Below are 18,495 nucleotides of genomic sequence, written 5' to 3'. Positions count from 1 at the left end.
TGTATTGTGTACTGCCTGAGCTGTAGCATACTTTATAGTTAGGCTATTAGAGAGACATCTCAGACAGCAAGGTCAGCCTTGCTGCAGTTAGCAGTTATTATGTCTCAAGTGTTGTTGTCGCGTCATAGGGATCCAGCTCTATATATGTTCCTGTGTGTGTGTGTGTAATAAACTTTGTGAACCTTTAGCGTGATACTGTCTCGTGTCGCGTTATTGTTCTCCTGGGCCCGCCGCCGCTGTCGCCGTACCAAAGGTATACTTCAACCGGATTGTCACACACCACCCAGCCGGCACACACTACCTGTCTGTCAAACCAGACGAGGGTCCAGCACTTAGAGTTTACAACAACGTCTAATAAAATAAAATAAAATCGTGAATCCTTGCTACACCACATATTACTATTAGCCCTATATACCTTACCTATATGACTAAGCTTGGCACACATTTCTAATTTCTAATGTGTTGAGTATTCAAGGTTCCCTGGGAAAGAACTGCAGCTACACAACATGGGTTGACTTGACATGTGGGGGAAAATATTGGACCTGCTTGAACATCCTGAGAATGTCCCGAGCTGCCAGCATTAGAAGAAGCTTCATTGTTAAAGTGTCAGAAAGGAAAGAAATGTGTTGTGTGTCGCTCGCAGGCACTACATAAACAGCATAATCCTTCCCAAATGCCTCCATTGCCATTGACATGTATATAATAGTGATCAGAAAGGAGAGGAAATATTCAAGGTGTGAGTTCCTAAAAGTAGAGAGAGGAACTTTGGAACAGTGAGGTGGAATGACTGAAGAATCAGAGGTCCAGCAAACAAATCAAACCTGCAGAGCGAAGATTAAAAAAAAGTTCAAGTTCATAGTGGAATGCTTTGAGAAACACAAATGAGAGTTTTGTGTGAAAGTTTGTGTGAAACCACCCGCTTTGGATGTTATCAACCGATAATCATTCGCCTGTAGGTCATTTATCACTGGAATACAATCTCCTGGAGTCTACTGGCTGCTGTTAGGAAACGCGGAAGTGAAATTACTGCTACCGAAGCCAAAACATCATGAAACTGACTTATGTGGCCGGTTAAGACAGAGGTCAGGGTTAGATTTAGTAATAGTCGGACAACGCAGCCGACACGTCGGACGTCTCTGTGTTTCCTAATCACAGCCAGTAGGCTCAGGCGAGCCTGCTGGCTCGATTGCATTCGACGGATAAGTAACCTACTGGCGAGTATCGGATGTTTTTCATTCGAATCTGCGAGTGAAACTCTGTGAGCATATACAAACTCCTCGTTCCAAGTAGTCATTTCATTAATATGTGCAACAACTCCCTCTATTCTCAGCATCCGGAGATGTTTTTGGCCTTGTTGCTGCGGCGCTGGAAGCGCGTCTCAGCAGGATCGAAGCCTTGCTCCTGGGCTCCGAACAGAGCCCAGGAGGGCGTCTTGGCCATGTAGTCCAGGGCGGAGAAGCTCTGCAGTCCCCCGTTCTGCTCGTCATGGGCCTCCACCAGCTCCTGGAAACGATCGTAGTCGATCCACGTCCACCACTCGCCCTCCACTTTGAACTGGACACGGCAGACAACACAAATAGAGAAGATAGAAAACTGTTAGCATGTGCATCATGTAGTTTGTTTATTAACCCGTTTTGGTGTTAGCATTCAATTAGCATTGAATCTGCTATTGAAAAATAGCAGATCTACAAGCTCGTAGCGCGCCACCGAGTGGCGCGCTACGAGCTTGTAGGTCTGCTATTTTTGAAAAATCGAAGAACGACTGATGAATGTGGAAGACATTTTTAGAATCTGATCTCAGGTCAGAATGGCTTAACAGGGACAATGGACTTAAGATGTTTTCAAAAAGGAAGAACTAGAAAAGATATGGGTGCTACAAAATCCAGACATTATATATACTGCTTTAGCACGAAGCCACTCAAAGCAAATCACAGAAAATGCACTCTGGACAAAAATGGCATTCATCATCTCGCTCCCTATGTTTGGTGAGACTAACTAACCGACCCTACTAGACGCGTGTCGGTTATTTTTTTTTTAAACCAATCACGTCGATTATACAAGGTCACGGAAGGGGGTTGGCCTTTAGCGATACATAAAAGGCAATATCTCTCACTTGTCCAATTATAGACATTCTGTTGGACATCATGGCACTGCTGAGGGTATGGGAATTTAGATTTAAAACAGCCATTACATGCTTCTTTTAATCTCTGTGAGTCATTGAAGGAACTGGTACGGTTTTACCCGCTACTCTGCTAATGAACCCTGAGGGCATTAAAAAAGGAGGCCTGCTGGGAGTTAATGTTAACCTGACGCTGCCAGATCCAAGAAGCTTGCTACACAAGTTTGTTTCACAGCTTATTGGGATCTGGGATCTCGGGAGGCAATTCGATGACGGGGCTGTTCATTTTTTTCAAGATACTTGGTAGATGATTGGATGGGACCGTCTGTCTATCACCGTGTGGGCGTGCAAACACAACCAATCATATTGACGTGTCTATATAGCTTCACATCCGGTTTCGCACATATCCCGCCCTTAGCTCACGCTGATTGGTTCGGTACAGGAGCTGTTCGGTGTTAGCTCAACTCCCTGAGAGATCCCAGATGGTTGCTGTGTTGGGGAACATGGTTACCCAATACCGCCCCCATCTGGCAAAGTCAGGTTAAGTTAATGTAACAAGGAGGGAAGCAATTTGTTCAGCCGCAATCTCAATAGAACGTGCAGAGTTAAAGTATTCCAGTCTCTAAGCAACACAGTGAAACCACACTGATTGTATGGAACAAGACAGCCTCTTGTGATGAAAAATGTGACGCTGCACCATGGATTAAAAGCCAGATCTACAAGCTCACAGCGTGCCCCTTTGTGCCGCGCTGCGAGCTTGTATATGTCTGCTATTTTTGAAATCTTGAAAGTGTGAGAACTACTGATTTAGAAGAGGGCGTTTGTAGAATCGGCCTCAGTTCTTAAAGGCTGTAATAAGACACCTGGGGAGCAGTGAGGATTAAATGCTTCAACTCTCAGACTGTGAGCCCCAGGAGGGGCGAACCTTCTGATGACCAGATGGCCTCTCAGTCCCACTCAGCTACCTGAGCTCTGCCAGATGCCAGCACACTGTACATTATGCAACAGGGCGTTTCCAGGAAGCAGTCAGATTGGTTGAAATAGCCATCTAGCCCGGCTTCAAACGAGCATGATGGAACACCTAATCAAAAACATAAAATCACACCCGTGTGAAGTGAGTGGTGCAACTCCGTGTGGGGGTCCCCGGATGTTCCAGACCCGCAGGAACACGGTCAGGGTGCCGGCCCGGTTCCGGCGAGCCGCTGAGCCACGTCCGAAACGGTAGAGAAATTCGATTTACCATGTGGGTGTCTCCGGGGGTCCCCAGGGAGTCCCTGGGGGGTCCCCGGAACATCCAGACCCCCAGGGATGTGCCCAGGGGGCCGCGCCGATTCCGGCAAGCCGTCCCACGTCCGAAACGGAAATGAGTTACCGTGTGGGGGGTCTCTCTACTGTACCCTCTACTGTAATGTACTGTACTATGCCACTGTCTGGCACACCCAAAATCATCATATACACTTAATATATGTGTGTGTGTGTGTGTGTGTGTGTTTGTGTGTGTGTGTGTGTGTTAGGTTGCGCACAGTTGGTGAAAAACAACCATGCTATTTTCGTGCTCATACCCACCCAGGCAGGCACACACACACACACACACACATACAGTAGCTCCGTAAGGGAGTGGTTGCACCACTCAAAAATCAGCTGTGCCAAGTCTCGCTGATCTTTTTGCTAGGCTAGCGATTTTCTAGGGACATTTTCGGTCGTAGTGGTTACATCTGTCATTAAATAAATTATGTATTTTTAGCGAATGTCTTAGTTGTAATCAAACTGTCGTATAATCGCAATATTACACTCGAGGGTCGTGGTTTACTGTCATTAATGGCACTTCTGCGTTGCTGCAGGAACGAGCTGATAGGAGAGTTCTGCAACAGAAATATACTATACTTTTGAAGATGTTTGATATACTTTCTACCAACTAAATCTGTACCCTGCCGAGCATGATGGAACGTTCCTGCACACGAGCGCGAGCGTGCGCACACACACACACACACACACACACACACACACACACACACACACACACACACACACACACACACACACACAATTAGAACGCAGTGCCGTTCTCTTTTCCCTGAGCTGCCTCCAACACTGTTACTTTATTATACATATATAGGAAAAGGAGATGTAGTCCGCACACTGTTTTGTAGCCGCCAAGGAAAAATGTATTGAAGTTAATTAAAGATGACAACGTTTCGACCCCCAATGGGCCTTCATCAGGCATACTTGGCGAAGACCCATTGGGGGTCGAAATGGAAGGAGAGAGTGTGAGTTAAAGTTGTTGTGTGTGCGTACTGCGTGCGTGTGTGTACGCGGCGTGCACATGCATGTGTATATAAGGCAGTAGTAACAGCAGTAAATGGGGAGATTGTGAGTAAATGAATGAAGGTGTCTAAAGTGGTGGCACAACTTGCGTGCTTATAGATCACACTTAAGTAAGAAGAAAGACGGTGATGAAGAGAGAGAACCAAAGAGGAAGAAGGCGTAAATCAATGCAGTGAAATATTGATTTTGGCCTTGTTGGCCGGCTTGTGACAGATGGAGCATTAAGGGAACAACTGGCTCTTTAACAGCTTTTTCCGTGGCTGGGAAGTGTGCAACTGTGCATGTACTGCATAATATAATAATCTGTCAAAATGTCTTCATAAAACTAAATATTTTGGGGGCCTGCAGTCGGTAGTGCTGTCGCCTCACAGTTAGAAGGTCCTGGGTTCAATTCCCGCTGGGGACGCTGGGGGCGAGTCCTCTCCTCCACGTCAGTGGGTGGGGTTGGCGAAAGGTGGAGTTTGCATGTTTTGATCATTTTCTTTTTTTGTTTATCTTTATGTTCTCCCCATGTCCCTCACAAAAGACATGCAGCAGTCCTGGTCTCTAACCCCCCCCCCCCTGGCCAGCTGTGGAGCCTGTTGGAGGGGAAAGGAACTGGTTGGAATAACGTGTCCCTTCCACGTGCTACCGTACGTCCTACCAGGGAAACTCCCCCCCGTCAGGTGAAAAGAAGCAGCTTGGACGTTCATGCACTGAAGGAAGCATGAGGTCAGTCCGTTGCTCTGCCCAGTGTAGAACCCAGGATTACATTTGATAATTGACACCCTCGTGAAAAATTGACAAAAGATATAAAATAATTATCCCCTCTATATTTATATATATAGAGAGAGAGAGGGGATGTTGAGTTGTGGGAGCGTGTTAAGGGGATATTGTATGTCCTGTTCCAAAGATGGGCAAAGATTAAGCTGCTTTAAAAGATATGTAGTTCACAACGTGTCACATCGCCACATGTCCCAACTTGACGCACTGTGAGCTTGTAGATCGGCTATTCACAGCATCATATCATAATGACAGAGTATAAATTAAACATTCTAATCATTTCAGCAGATCCTTTCCTCCTTTTAACTCCCTCTCTCTCTCTCTCTCTCTCTCTCTGCTATTAGGCTGATTTCCAAAGGGGAACACAGACGTAATGCTCGGTTAATTATCTCATCACACACATCGAGGGAAAGCAAAGATAGAGAGATAACCAACAAGGAGGAGGAGGGGATTCAAGTATGGAAAAGAAGTGAGATCTCCGACTCCGGTATTGTAATATATACGTTTACTGCGGCTTGATCCAGTTACCGGCCTACTTGGGAACGATGCAAGTCAGGATCAATGAAAATCGGGAATGTAAGTTCCATAGCAGGTAAGGTATGCTGCAAAGCAGACAGCAAAACAACGAACATGTTTCGGTGTGTAGCCTTCGTCAGTGTTGCCTGGATATATATGGGAATATGGGGGTGTTGGGGGGGGGGCTGGAAAGTGGACAGGTGTGGAGACGTAGGCTCATTAGGTCCACTGCCAGAGCCTGAACAGAGCCTGACCAGAGCCTGACCAGAGCGGTTCTGAACAACCGTGAATCTGACCGACTCAAGGCCGGGCACTGCACTCCACGTGGTGGTGTGGAAAGCGTGTGTCGAATTTGAAGTACACACACAGCGCACACTACAGTATATTGTTTGCTGGTTTGTTTGTTTAAATACTGTATGCAAGCTGACATCCCATGTGAATAAGTTAAACTCGCGCAAATCAATAATGGGGAAACTGTACAGTAGCTGGGGAGATAGTATTATTGATGCTGTGTCTCCCCAGCAGGGGGCAGAGTACAATGGGGGAGAGGTATTATTGATGCTGTGTCTCCCCAGGGGGCAGCATACGATGAATCAACATGAAGGAACACACTGAAAGCAGCGATCAATACAACAGTGGCTGAGGAAGACATGATCATATAAAAGTCTCTTCCATAGTCTGATGGAGTTTTTACAGCAGGCTATAGAAATGATCTATAGAAAGAGCGAGTAAATGAACCCATTGAGACCTGCTGGAAGGCATGTGTGTCCTTAGCCTTTAACCACTTTTTGTGTGCGATAGGCTTACCACGAATACAATTAACACTAGAAGGTCTGAAATAAAATCAGCTAAATTTGCATGTGCTTAAATTCACATTTAGAATTTTTTTCAGATGTCAAGATTTTCTGAGATGATAGAATGGTGATGGATGATGATGCTCATGGAAGGGGAACCTTCTGAAAGCTTCATGGGCAAAGATAATCAACTTTAAAATAATAAAAAAACGGTCAAAATGACCTCTTAAACATATTTAAGAAAAGGTAAACACAGTACAGTACGTTTGTCTATTGTGTGTGTTTGTAATTATTACTGGCCGCTAGAATGCAGCTGAATAGTAAAATCCTGACTTGGGTGGTATGTGTAGGATTTGCAGGTACATACAAAGCTGAACAAACCTACTTTGTTCAGAGTACAACGTTAACTCCTGTGGGATCTATCCAGCTGCTCCAGCTCTCAACATTGCAGATTGTTGACCTGGCCGGGGCTCGTGCTCTTGTGCGTGCTTTTCTTGCACATGCCGTTGATTGACATTATTATACAACTGTATTTGTTCTTTGTTTTTTCTGTGCTTCTATTTGTTTTTACTGTGTCAATTGTTCAGCACCTTGTAGCTTTGCTTAGAAAGGTGCTTTATAAATAAAATGTACTTACTTACTTACAACGCACATGCATCCAAAGCATCCGTTTTTCACGTTCCGTTATTATTAGCCAAGGGCCGGAAAAAAACTATAAGATTGAATGTATTTGATTAAATCTATTTTGACAGCACTTTATGGATGGTCTCTATGGATGGTCAACGGAAGTAAGTATGTTTTACCACCAATTCTTAAGCAAAAATTACAAACTATATATTTGATCTATTTTGCTTAACCCATTTTGGGTGGGAACCGCTTTTGGTGTAAGCATTATGTTATGCTTTAGCTATTGAAAAATAGCAGATCTACAAGCTCATAGAGCGCCACCGAGTGGCGCGCTACGAGCTTGTAGGTCTGCTATTTTTGAACGACTGACATAGAAACATAGCTTTTTCAGAAAACTGCACATTGTTTTGATGGATGGTCGATGGAATTAATAAGCCTGTGTCTTACCTTTGTGTGTGCGAGGAGCAGGCAGTTGGAGTGCTCGTGTTCACAGGCGATCTCGTACTGAGGCAGCATGTCAGCCAGCCGCTGGACGAAGCTGACCACCTCCTGGTGCCAGGGGACGTTGGCCATGGTCAGGGTGCTGGCAGAGCTCTCCCCGCAGTACGTCACGCCCTGGGGGTGGAGTGGACACACAGACAGAGTCAATACCCCCCACTGTTGACCTGCAGAGGGTATAGGCAAACATTGAGACACAAGCCTGACAGGAAGACGTTTGAAAACACAGTCACATACATACTGTATACAACCCCCCCCCCCTCCTCACCCCTCCAAAAAGAAGAAAAAAATAACACTACAAATAACTAAAATAACAAAAAACACCTGTGTGCTGTTTGGTAATGAAAATTCTTCAACGAAGTCTACAGGCAGTAGTTTCAATCTTTCTCCGAGTCCCCCTGTGCCCTCGAGCCTCGACCGACCAATTTAGAAATAAAATGGACACAATTCCCTGCCGTGCCTTCCCCAGCGGTGCCGGTCGATCCTAGGCCTCTCCAGTGGTGGGAAAGTGTTTTTCTCTACAGATGCAGAAGGAAGTCCAAGTGGACACAGAAAGAGAGTACCGGTATACATGTTTTGGAATATTTCTTCCAGTACTTTGTTTGACGTTCCTGTGAACCATATTCGACAGTTGACAGGGTTTAAACTAAAGAGTTCTGTAGACTTAGAATTGAGAAACGAACGGTATTCAGTGCACACATGAAAAAACATTCAATGCGGTACAATGTGCTTGTCTGTGTTCCAATAAATGTGGGCTCAATTTACGACCCCCAGGTGATATCATACTAGCTGGCACTAGTCGGCACGCCTGATCATGGACTTACATGTAAAGGGCATATGGGAGCACAATGTTGTTAAGACTGGGCATCTATCAAACTCAGCATCTTGGCAGAACACTCAACACAGTCCGTGTTGACTCTGAATAAGGTTTGGAGAATCAAAATGAATTTAATTTAACCCTTACTGCAGAGGTGTAGCCTGGCTTCCAACCTGATTCGCTACGTTCCGTGAATTTGTCACCGAGTAGCCACGTGACTAAACCAAACCCCGGTGAATCAGGCTGCAGACGAGGCTAGCAGAGTGGGCAACCATGTCCATCCTGATGGGCTACGTTGTGGATCAATTCCAAAGCTCAGATAAAAACATCCATTCATACCGAGGAAAAGGCTGCACTTATAAGCTCCAGACTTTTACTAGTAAAAGTTATAGATTGCAGTATTGATACTTTTACTTAAGTAAAACAATGAAGTAAGTACTTCTTCCACTTTACCGATCTGTAATAAGAATGTACCGTAGGGATCCAGCTGGTACACTGAGATTTTAATAACATAAAGAAAAGAAAAGAAAATCAAATAAATGTGTCGCTGTATGATATAAAATACATCCTTCAATTGTTTAAATCTGACAATATTCACAGTCTGTATAGCATCTGAATCGCAAAAAAAACAATCCAACGTATACCGTCGAAGTTCATTTCAAGTATGGCTAATTCACCCCCGCCGCAATTTCTTCTTTTTTTTGCACATTATCTCCAATCAGTGGATGAGAGAAACGCTGTCTGGGGTGAAAAAGCATCTGGCCTTGCCTGTGACATCAACCAACGAGAGAGAGAGCTAATGAGAGATGAACAACAGCTCCCTGAGCGTGACACAGGAAAGCTAATGGGCTGTGAGGGTGTGGGGATCGTAGCAAAGAGCCCACGATGACACCGGGAGGATTAACGTGCATGGGCATTGGCTCTTAAGTCTTAACACACACACTCAAACACTCCCACAGACACTCGTCCATTCTCACAATGGACACAGAAGGGCTGAGTGCATTGGTGTTGCTGTAAAGAGGCCAATGTGGCAACTGTTAGCAAGATTCTTTGATCTTTCGGCCAAGAACATTGTCTGATCCTAAACCAGCTACCACGCAGAAGGAAGTGTGTGTGTGTACTGTACGTGTGAGTGAGTGAGCAAGTGTGTACTCTGTACTGTACTGTACTGTATGTGTGACAAGAGATGCTCACTGTGAGAATGTCCAAAAACCTTTCACATTGTGTTGAACAGATTTTACTGTGTCTTAATTAAAATGGAACGCAAACAGCCACGTTTTGCAGCCTCGTCAGTCGTCACGGAGTCGTCAGTTGAAACGTTCCTCATTTCATCACTTTCCACAGAGGTCGTTTTTCCTCAGCGTAGCATACGGTATTGTTTTGAATTCTGCGCTGCCCGTTCACGTGTGGTGTTTTCATCACGGACGGGCGAAACGTTGTTTGGTTAAAATAAAGAGAGTAAACATAATTATCGTGTGTGGACATTCCTTTCCTTTGTTTGGACAGGAGCGCTGTGCGTTTTCAACGCGTTGGTGGACACACAGTCTAAATCCATTTGGATCATTATCAAGTCGGTGACTTTGCTAAGACTGTGCATATTCAACTCAGGTGGTCACAGGCTACAGGGCGGGTGTGTGGAGGATGTGTGGGTCGAACCTGGCCTGCGGGAAGAGTGCTGAAAGCAAGCTGCCAGCCAGCGGTCATGTCAAAGTCAGTGACATTTGCCTGAAGGTAGCACATTCCTGCAACTTACTTTATGGCGTCTGGCATGTAGCCTAGGGCATCAACAAAGGATCTCCACTCCTGTCTGTTCTGGGCCAACGTACACTCCTGCCTGTATGAAAACAACTACCAAGCCAGAGGCAATGTGCCATAGCAGCATGATGATGTAGATAGAATACCTGTCGGGTCATTTCGTCTAGTCATTAGCAGTTGTTGTGTATACTTGTAACCGTATACTGTAGTGTACGTCCATCGATTGCTTAATGTTTAGTTGTGTAAAGCACTTTGAACACAATTCTTTGATGTTGTGCTACAGTTAGCCTCTTGGTCCCAAGGCTCTTATTAAGGCTGCTATATAAAGTACAGCAGCCATGTGTTCATACAACAGAAAGATTGGGTATTGGGTAAGAAGACTCACGTTATGTATCTTTCAGTACCTTTCACTGCCTCATCTCAACCATTACTATGGCTCTGGTCTCAGAATTTTTTGACATTCCGTTTCTCTCCAAAGTTGAGTGTTGCCACCACTGTTGGAGCAGCTATAAACTACACGGGTTCATCCCGATGTTCTGGGCATTATTGTAAAGTTAGTGTTTACAGACTAACAATCAGTCACTCTACCATTCAATGCAGTAGAAGACCTGCCTGTTTACACCGCAGATAGGTCATCTCCGCCTACAGGAAATACGTTCACTGCGACCAGGCCAGGGACCCGTCTCTGAACGTGTCTTTATGTACCGAGTGGCATACCGATTTATAACTTTAACGCCTGTTGGGTCACAGGACTGAGGAGCAGTGCAGCAGATATGATCGCTGGTAGATAACAGTGAGCTGGACGGAGGATGTGGCTGCATGCGGCCGGCACAGGGAGGAGGGGAGGGAGGTGGGGCAGAAGCATTGAACAGCCAGCACAGGGAGGAGGGGAGGTGGGGCAGAAGCATTGAACGGCCAGCACAGGGAGGAGGGGAGGGAGGTGGGGCAGAAGCATTGAACAGCCAGCACAGGGAGGAGGGGAGGGAGGTGGGGCAGAAGCATTGAACAGCCAGCACAGGGAGGAGGGGAGGTGGGGCAGAAGCATTGAACAGCCAGCACAGGGAGGAGGGGAGGTGGGGCAGAAGAATTGAACGGCCAGCACAGGGAGGAGGGGAGGAGGTGGGGCAGGAGAATTGATGGGGACCCTTGGTGTTATCAGCCTTGCCTGGAGGCTCGCTGAATAAAGAGCAACTATCCAGAGCCCCCAGTATAAATCATCAGGAAGAGTGAGAGAGAGAGAGAGAGATAGGAGAGGATGTATAACATGTACAGTGGTGGAAAGTAACAAAGTACATTCTAAGTACTGTACTGTGACATTCTGCATAATGAGTACTTTTACTTTTTCAGGATGGGAACCCCTGTTATGGTTATTCTTGCTATGTACAGTATATAGCAATAACAACATAAAAAAATTGTAATTTTTGAATGAATATTAGATCTTTTTTTCTCCGAAAACTTAAGTCAGGCTTTCGAAGGCGTTTTTAGAATCTGCCTCAGTCCTATGCCAATGCTTTTATACTTTTACTCAAGTACATCTTGAATTCTGGACTTTGAATTAACGTAACAAAGTAGTTCTACATTGCCGTATTGATACCTTTACTTAAGTAACTAAACTGAGTACTTTTTTCCACCACTGAAAATGTATCTGTGTAAAAGACACACATGTGAGGGGGGAGAAACGGACGGACGGACGACGACAGAGAGATCCATTGCTTGTTCACGAATATACCGTGACTTAATCCATAATAGAAACAGTCAATACCTATCCTCAAGGCTCTCCACATCACTGATGTGTACTGTATATATACGACAGCTGGTTTGTATTGTGTGTCTGAACAAATAATGGAATGATGCATTTTTATTACGGCGCAACTATGCCCCGTGACTAATCTTTCTTCATGCCTCTCTCGCTCTCTAGATTCTATTTCGCCACCTGGGTGACCATGCGCACCAGATGCAGGATTGGCGATAAATATAAATCAGATAACGGCATCGCTGCAAAACAAACAAATGAAGGGACACGTGACAATAAACTGCAGCATGGGTAGTAATTGTTGTTGCACCACATACTGTATATACCGGCTGGTTGATCACAGGACTAATAACTCGTGTTGATGGTGAAGCCTCCGTTTGCAGACCGTGGCACACGCAAACATAATACAGTAGACATTGGCAGGGAGACGGATTAAATAGTAATACAAACATGCTCGGAGGGATAAGAAGAAAACACTTGAATTTTTAAGGAGAGTGGGCAGACAATTTCTCTTTGTGCATGGGGGTTTCTTTATGGAGGACTTAGGGGAGGCAGAAGATGAAAGCTCTGTCAGGATTGGTACACTGTGCAGTGGTGGTACATTGTGTTTCTTGTGGAGAATGTAATTAAAAGCTTGGCTTGCCAATATTTTCCACCACGCTCTGATAGCGAGACGACAGATTTTCTCAAGACTATAAACATGGTGTAACTGTTTTTGTGTGCTGCTGCCATCAGCATATCCCCACACGGTTTGCTTTGTTCTGATACAAATTGGTTGTTGTCTTTAACTGTAGAATCAATGAGAGTTCCCTGCTCTTGTCCTCAGAAAAAGAAGAATAAACCCACACACTCATCTGCTTCAGTGTAATTTATTGACAGCGTTTCAAGCCAAGGCTCTTCATCTCGTCAAACTTGGTCGAAACTTGGTCGAAACATTGTCAATAAATGACATTGGAGCAGATGAGAGTGCAGGTTTATTCTTATTTTTCTGACCCACCACCTGTCCACCTCAACTATACGTGATGTGCGTATTCTATTAGTTTTCCCTGCTTTTGTGCTTGCCAAAAATATAAATAGCAGAATGTGAAGGCATTTATCAATCAATATAATGGAACCTGTCTCCATAGCCCAAATTGATCAAATCAGAACATACATTACAACCACACTATACTTTACATTGGCGGTAAGTGGTAACTCTCTCACCATTGAGATGACCACCATTGAAATACTGTACGTAGATGCAAAGATACAGTCTACCATTCATTGTCAATGGAAGCCAAGAGACATGAAGATACAAAATATGCATCCAACCAACGTTTGTAGCTGCTGCAAAAGCTAGTTAGGTTCAGCTTCCAGATGCAAAGCAATAACAAGACACATGTCACTACGGACGCACGCTTGATGACGCCAACGACCATGCGAACAACAATTTTCACAAAGAGACGCATTATGCTGTGATCTTTGCCATGAACCATTGATGAGGACTACTTTGAGAATTGCCTTTTACACTCATCATACTGTTAGCAGCCAGGCCTTTACACTCCTCTATCATACTGTTAGCAGCCAGGCATAAATTATGTCCAAGTCAATAATTGCCTGAAGTTAAGCAGCCTGAAGGGCTATATGTAGCAGCATAGTGAAGGACAACACAGATCACAATCAAAGGGGAGAGAGATTGACTCAAGTGGAGGATGGAGGTCACCCCATGTGAACCATGTGAGGGTTACATTATTGAGTTTCGAGAGCCAGGACACACATTAGTCCGAGCTGCGAAGCTTGCATTGTTGTGCATTGTAAACCTAGACCCACTGTACTTGGTGCGTCTTGGAAAGCCTTGTCTTCTCTTAGATCTAGGGGGACGGGTTCTAGCGTGCATGCGTGTGCACCCTTCCGTTCCGTACCTGTGCGTGCATGTCACAATTTGTTTGGTACCGCGGCGTGGTACTGCGTTCTACGACCATGACACCACTGCTTGAGATGTTGTGGGGACATGATTATTTATGAACAAACAAACTCAATAGCCAAAAACGATGTAAATTATATCCAAACATTTTCCAGAACATTAAGTTAATTCCAAACCTGTTCCAAGCCTGGAAAACTTTATTCTTATTTTTTTTCAAAAATATGTCCATGAATTTAATGACCGTGGGAAGTTCCCACGGTGGGAACCCTGAAACAATAATGCTGTCGGACATCTTTATAGGATTTAAATTGGGTTTCATAATGGACAATGTTGCACTGCAGCTACAAATGAGCCCGTGTGCAGTTCACTGACAGGTGTGTGTTGAGCATACATACACGCACTGCCCTTTTATCTGAATTCCCCCCTGGTTCTGTAGGATTTACAGTGAACAAGTCAAGGATCAGCATATACAGTATTTGTCTATAAGTATAATGGGAGGGAATGCCAATTGAGCTCATATATTTATCTAAATATGTCAGCTCTACAATACATACGCCATGTGCGCGCCGCCTGTGGCTGTGTGTGCATGTACTCTGTACAGTATGTGCATGTCTGTGTGTCTGTGCGTACTGTATATACCGTACAGCAGTGGTTCCCAAACCTTTTTGGTGGACCCCCTGTTACTTCCTGACCTATAGCTGACGCACCCCCCCTCACATGGAAATATAAATTGCATAAGCTATATAGAGACGTACATTTCCTATTTATCCACATATATCCACACATAGGCTATATTCTGCATATAGCTACTTGCCATATATTGGCATAATATGATAATATTACACCGAAAGGGAAATTCTTGGCCGAAACCGAATATAGGAAACACCGAATATCCGAATATGATTAATATTATATATCTTTTTTCCTACTGTACCATTGCTGTCATGGCCGTACCTTAAAGCTACCTGATTTATGGCAAAATAAATAATAGGCCGAAAATGCATTTTTAGCCATTTTCTGCCGAATATTTTCTGCGGCCGAATATTCGGTGCATGACTCAAATAAAACCATAGCACCACCATTAGCCTCTTCATGTCGCGCACCGACTAGAAGGTGCCTGCGTACCACAAGGGGTGGTACCCTAACCCTAACCCTAACCCTAACCCTAACCCGTACCACAAGGGGTGCACGGCACGCACCACAGGCAGGGGAACCACGGCAGTACAGTATATGCGCATGAGTCCATGACCACCTTAGATGGGTATCTCAGTCAGATTACCTGTCCAATCTAATGCTCCCTTACCCTCCTTTGCTACCACAGCATTGGTTGTGATATAGAGTTAATTGCTATGTAGCAAAGGGATCGATATAGCCTCCTGCCAGGGACCTTCTATGTGAGTTAATGGTAGTCTAAGGGGAAGGCTTAGAGAGGAAACTAAGTGCTTTTTCTTTTCTTTGAAAGCACCTCATAAACCCAAGACCTGCTTATACTGTAGCAAAGTAATAATCATTTTATAAGTAACCGGTAATATTAATGCTAAAACAACAGTATGGTATGGTGTAGGAATTTGGACCTGTATGTGGCCATACAGTACATTGCCAAGCAACACACACACACACACACACACACACACACACACACACACACACACACACACACACACACACACACACACACACACACACACACACACACACACACACACACACACACACCACACCCTTGTAAACAGGTACTCACTGACATTATCAGTAAGCCTCTCTCAGACTATAAATAAATAAATAAATAAAGGGTGTGCTGCAACTCTCAACACAGCCTTCCGTTCTCCACATCAAGGTCTGCATGGCAACCAGATTGTAGCCAACCTTTTGCCCAGTGTTTCGTTCTACCACTCTCAAAGCTGTTGACCTGGTATTGGTAACCACTGAGCTATAGAGGAGTCAGGATAGAGAGAAGAGCATGTGGAGGACCAGTGGACCAGGGGAGAGGGACCCATAAGAAGGGGGTTTGTGTGGGGCTCACGTGGATGCGCATTAGGGACAGGCCGGGCGGATGGAGGACCAGTGGACCAGGGGAGAGGGACCAGTGGACCAGGGGAGAGGGACCAGTGGACCAGGGGAGAGGGACCAGTGGACCAGGGGAGAGGGACCGATAAGAAGGGGGGCTGGGTTGGGTGGGGTTCACGTGGATGCGCATTAGGGACAGGCCGGGCAGATGGAGGAAGCTGTTCAAACCAATTAGTTAGCGCCCCAGGAGTTGAATAAAAATAGAATACAACCACATTTCAATATGATGACTTCAAAAGGTTGGTCTCCCGCATGCCTAGTTCTCTGAAGTGGAGACAATTAATTCTGTTGACCTAATTTTTGGGGTAGTTTTTTGAGGGAAACGGTGCAGTTTGTTGTCCAGTACAAACTGCACTGGACAACAAGGTTGGTAAAAAACAAATAATAGCCATGGTTATAATAACCATATGGCTTCCCTGTGGATCTGGAACCAAAACAAACCAAATGTTGATGATGTTGGATCACAGAATGAGTGTTTCTCTATGGAGAATAACATGGGGTCATCTTAAAATCGTCTGATGTAAGAATTGTGGTCCAAAAATAAACAAACTGTCTCTGCAATATTGTCTGGGAGGTGTCTCTGTATCGTTTAAGACAGTCAGTCATATTTGATACAGTCTGTTTCTAGCGAAAGTTTAACTAATTCGGCAGCAGTAACATTAGTCAGTTGATTCTTCATATCCATACGAGTGCAAAACGGCCAGGATGATTTGTTTATTTAAAACACAGTTCTTATATGAGGTGATCTCTCATTATAATACAAATCAAAAAGTACATGAACCTGTGGACTCTACCGATATTGACGTCAGACTTCGGTGCTCTATTGGTGCCATGTTTAAATAATGCATTTTTATTTATTTTATACTTCCTTTATATATTTTAAACATCCTCCTTATTGGTCCAGTGGTTACCAAGTAGCTGTGCAGAACACACACAAGGGGCGAGAACACAATCTTTGCTTAATCCCAGCCTTCTGTCCGGGTAGAGAAAAATATTATTTGTAAGAACACCAGGTGTAACATCCGTCTCACTTGATGGATACGATGATGGATATATAATTGATGGACTGTGAAGAACACGCCCAGGAAGATGTTGACACTGATGTTTTGAAATATTTACCTAGCTAGCAAGCTGTGGCGCTGTCAAGCCCATTCAGTCAAAACCATTTCTACCCATTACATTTCCATTAAAGCTAATTCAGGATCATTATATAAATGTTACTTGGTAAAGCACTGTGTTCAGGGTATGTGCTGAAGACAGATTTATCTGTGGATGGAGATTTCATTGAGGTGAGCTGTCCTAAATTCATTAATTGCTTAAAACCAGTGCCAGCAGTACTCCTGGCTCATTTGCTCTTGGCAAATAACATTGGCGAGGAGTGAAAGGGGATGTGCTCGGGAACATGAGTCACTTTACTTTTAGACAGACATCGCAGCTTTGCACCAATAGGAAGTATGAAGATTCACACTGAATGTGTGAGAGCGGCGAATGAACAAATGGTAATAAGCAAGCGTAGAAAAGAATATAGTGCAGTCACTGCAGTGCAGTATGTGGTAATTCTTTCATTATGACAAAAGTAAATCAGGCCCGTCTGAACCGAGTGGTGCTGTGCTGTACGTGTGACGTGTGTGCGTGTGTGTTAGGCTGCGCAACAGTGACACTTGGTGGTGTCTAGTGTATATACAGAGTAGACACACATTGCTGCGCATAAGAGTGGCTATAGCACCACTCAGAAAGCTCCCAAAACATTGTGTGCATTGTTGGAAGTTTCATGAACACCCATTGGTGGAAGAAGTACTCACGTGTTTTACTTAAGTACAATTATCAATACTGCAATAATATATAAATATATAAATAAGTAAAGGTCTGGAATTTGCCTCCAGAGATGTAGAGGAGTAGAAGTAAAAGTAGATGGAAATGGAATGGAAAATATTCAAGTAAAGTACGGATACCTAAAAATTGTACTTAAGTACAGTACTTACACCGCTGATTATGCTGTGTGTGTGTGTGTGCGCAACTTTGCATGCTGATCAGACCTACCTTGACTTCTATAAAGTCCGGCTGGCCGATGGCGATTAGCTCAGAGTAGGACAGCATCTCTTCCACGTTCCAAGCCTTCACCAGAGTCAGCCTGTACACCGTCCTCTGCCTCTGCATGCCAGGAGGGATGGGTCGGTGCAGGCGCAAAGTGGAGGCAAAGGATATGCAATTTAGGCATTTATCAGACACACTTAATCCAGAGCGAATTACAGTAAGCAAGAACAACACATGGTAATACATCAAATGCATAGAAATAGTCATCAAGGATCAGAAGAAAGCTGAGAACCCAACATCCGTCTAACGGTAGAATATCTGTACAATGAAACTATAGTGTATAGTATACACTATAGAGTGCCATGTCTACAAAAAATACTATCCAAGTCTGCAGTTCTGATTGCAATGGGAACTTGGGAAGTTCATTCCATAGTTTTGGAGCCAGAAGGGAGAAGAGTGTGGGACGTACATAGACAGAAGGGGAAGAAGCAAGAAGAGAATTAAGTGTGGAGTAGGAGGGACGCA

General features: G+C 44.5%; 1 protein-coding gene across 1 annotated transcript in view; it reads right to left on the bottom strand.

Moving 5' to 3' along the window:
* tyw1 (tRNA-yW synthesizing protein 1 homolog) overlaps positions 1 to 18,495 on the bottom strand; it is a 94,886-nt gene continuing 76,391 nt past the window's right edge. Inside the window, exons 14-16 of the mRNA XM_080772426.1 lie at positions 17,977 to 18,087; positions 7,591 to 7,758; positions 1 to 1,554 (exon numbers count right to left, since the gene is read on the bottom strand). Of these exons, the coding sequence (XP_080628552.1) occupies positions 1,327 to 1,554; positions 7,591 to 7,758; positions 17,977 to 18,087 (507 nt within the window). The 3' untranslated portion in view covers positions 1 to 1,326. The remainder of the gene's footprint in view (positions 1,555 to 7,590; positions 7,759 to 17,976; positions 18,088 to 18,495) is intronic.

This window comes from Protomyctophum bolini (genome assembly GCF_963924005.1).
Source record: "Protomyctophum bolini genome assembly, chromosome: 9".
Taxonomy (NCBI): Eukaryota; Metazoa; Chordata; class Actinopteri; order Myctophiformes; family Myctophidae; genus Protomyctophum; species Protomyctophum bolini.
The sequence above is the reverse complement of the archived record's forward strand: the minus strand, read 5'-3'. Positions and strand labels throughout refer to the sequence as shown.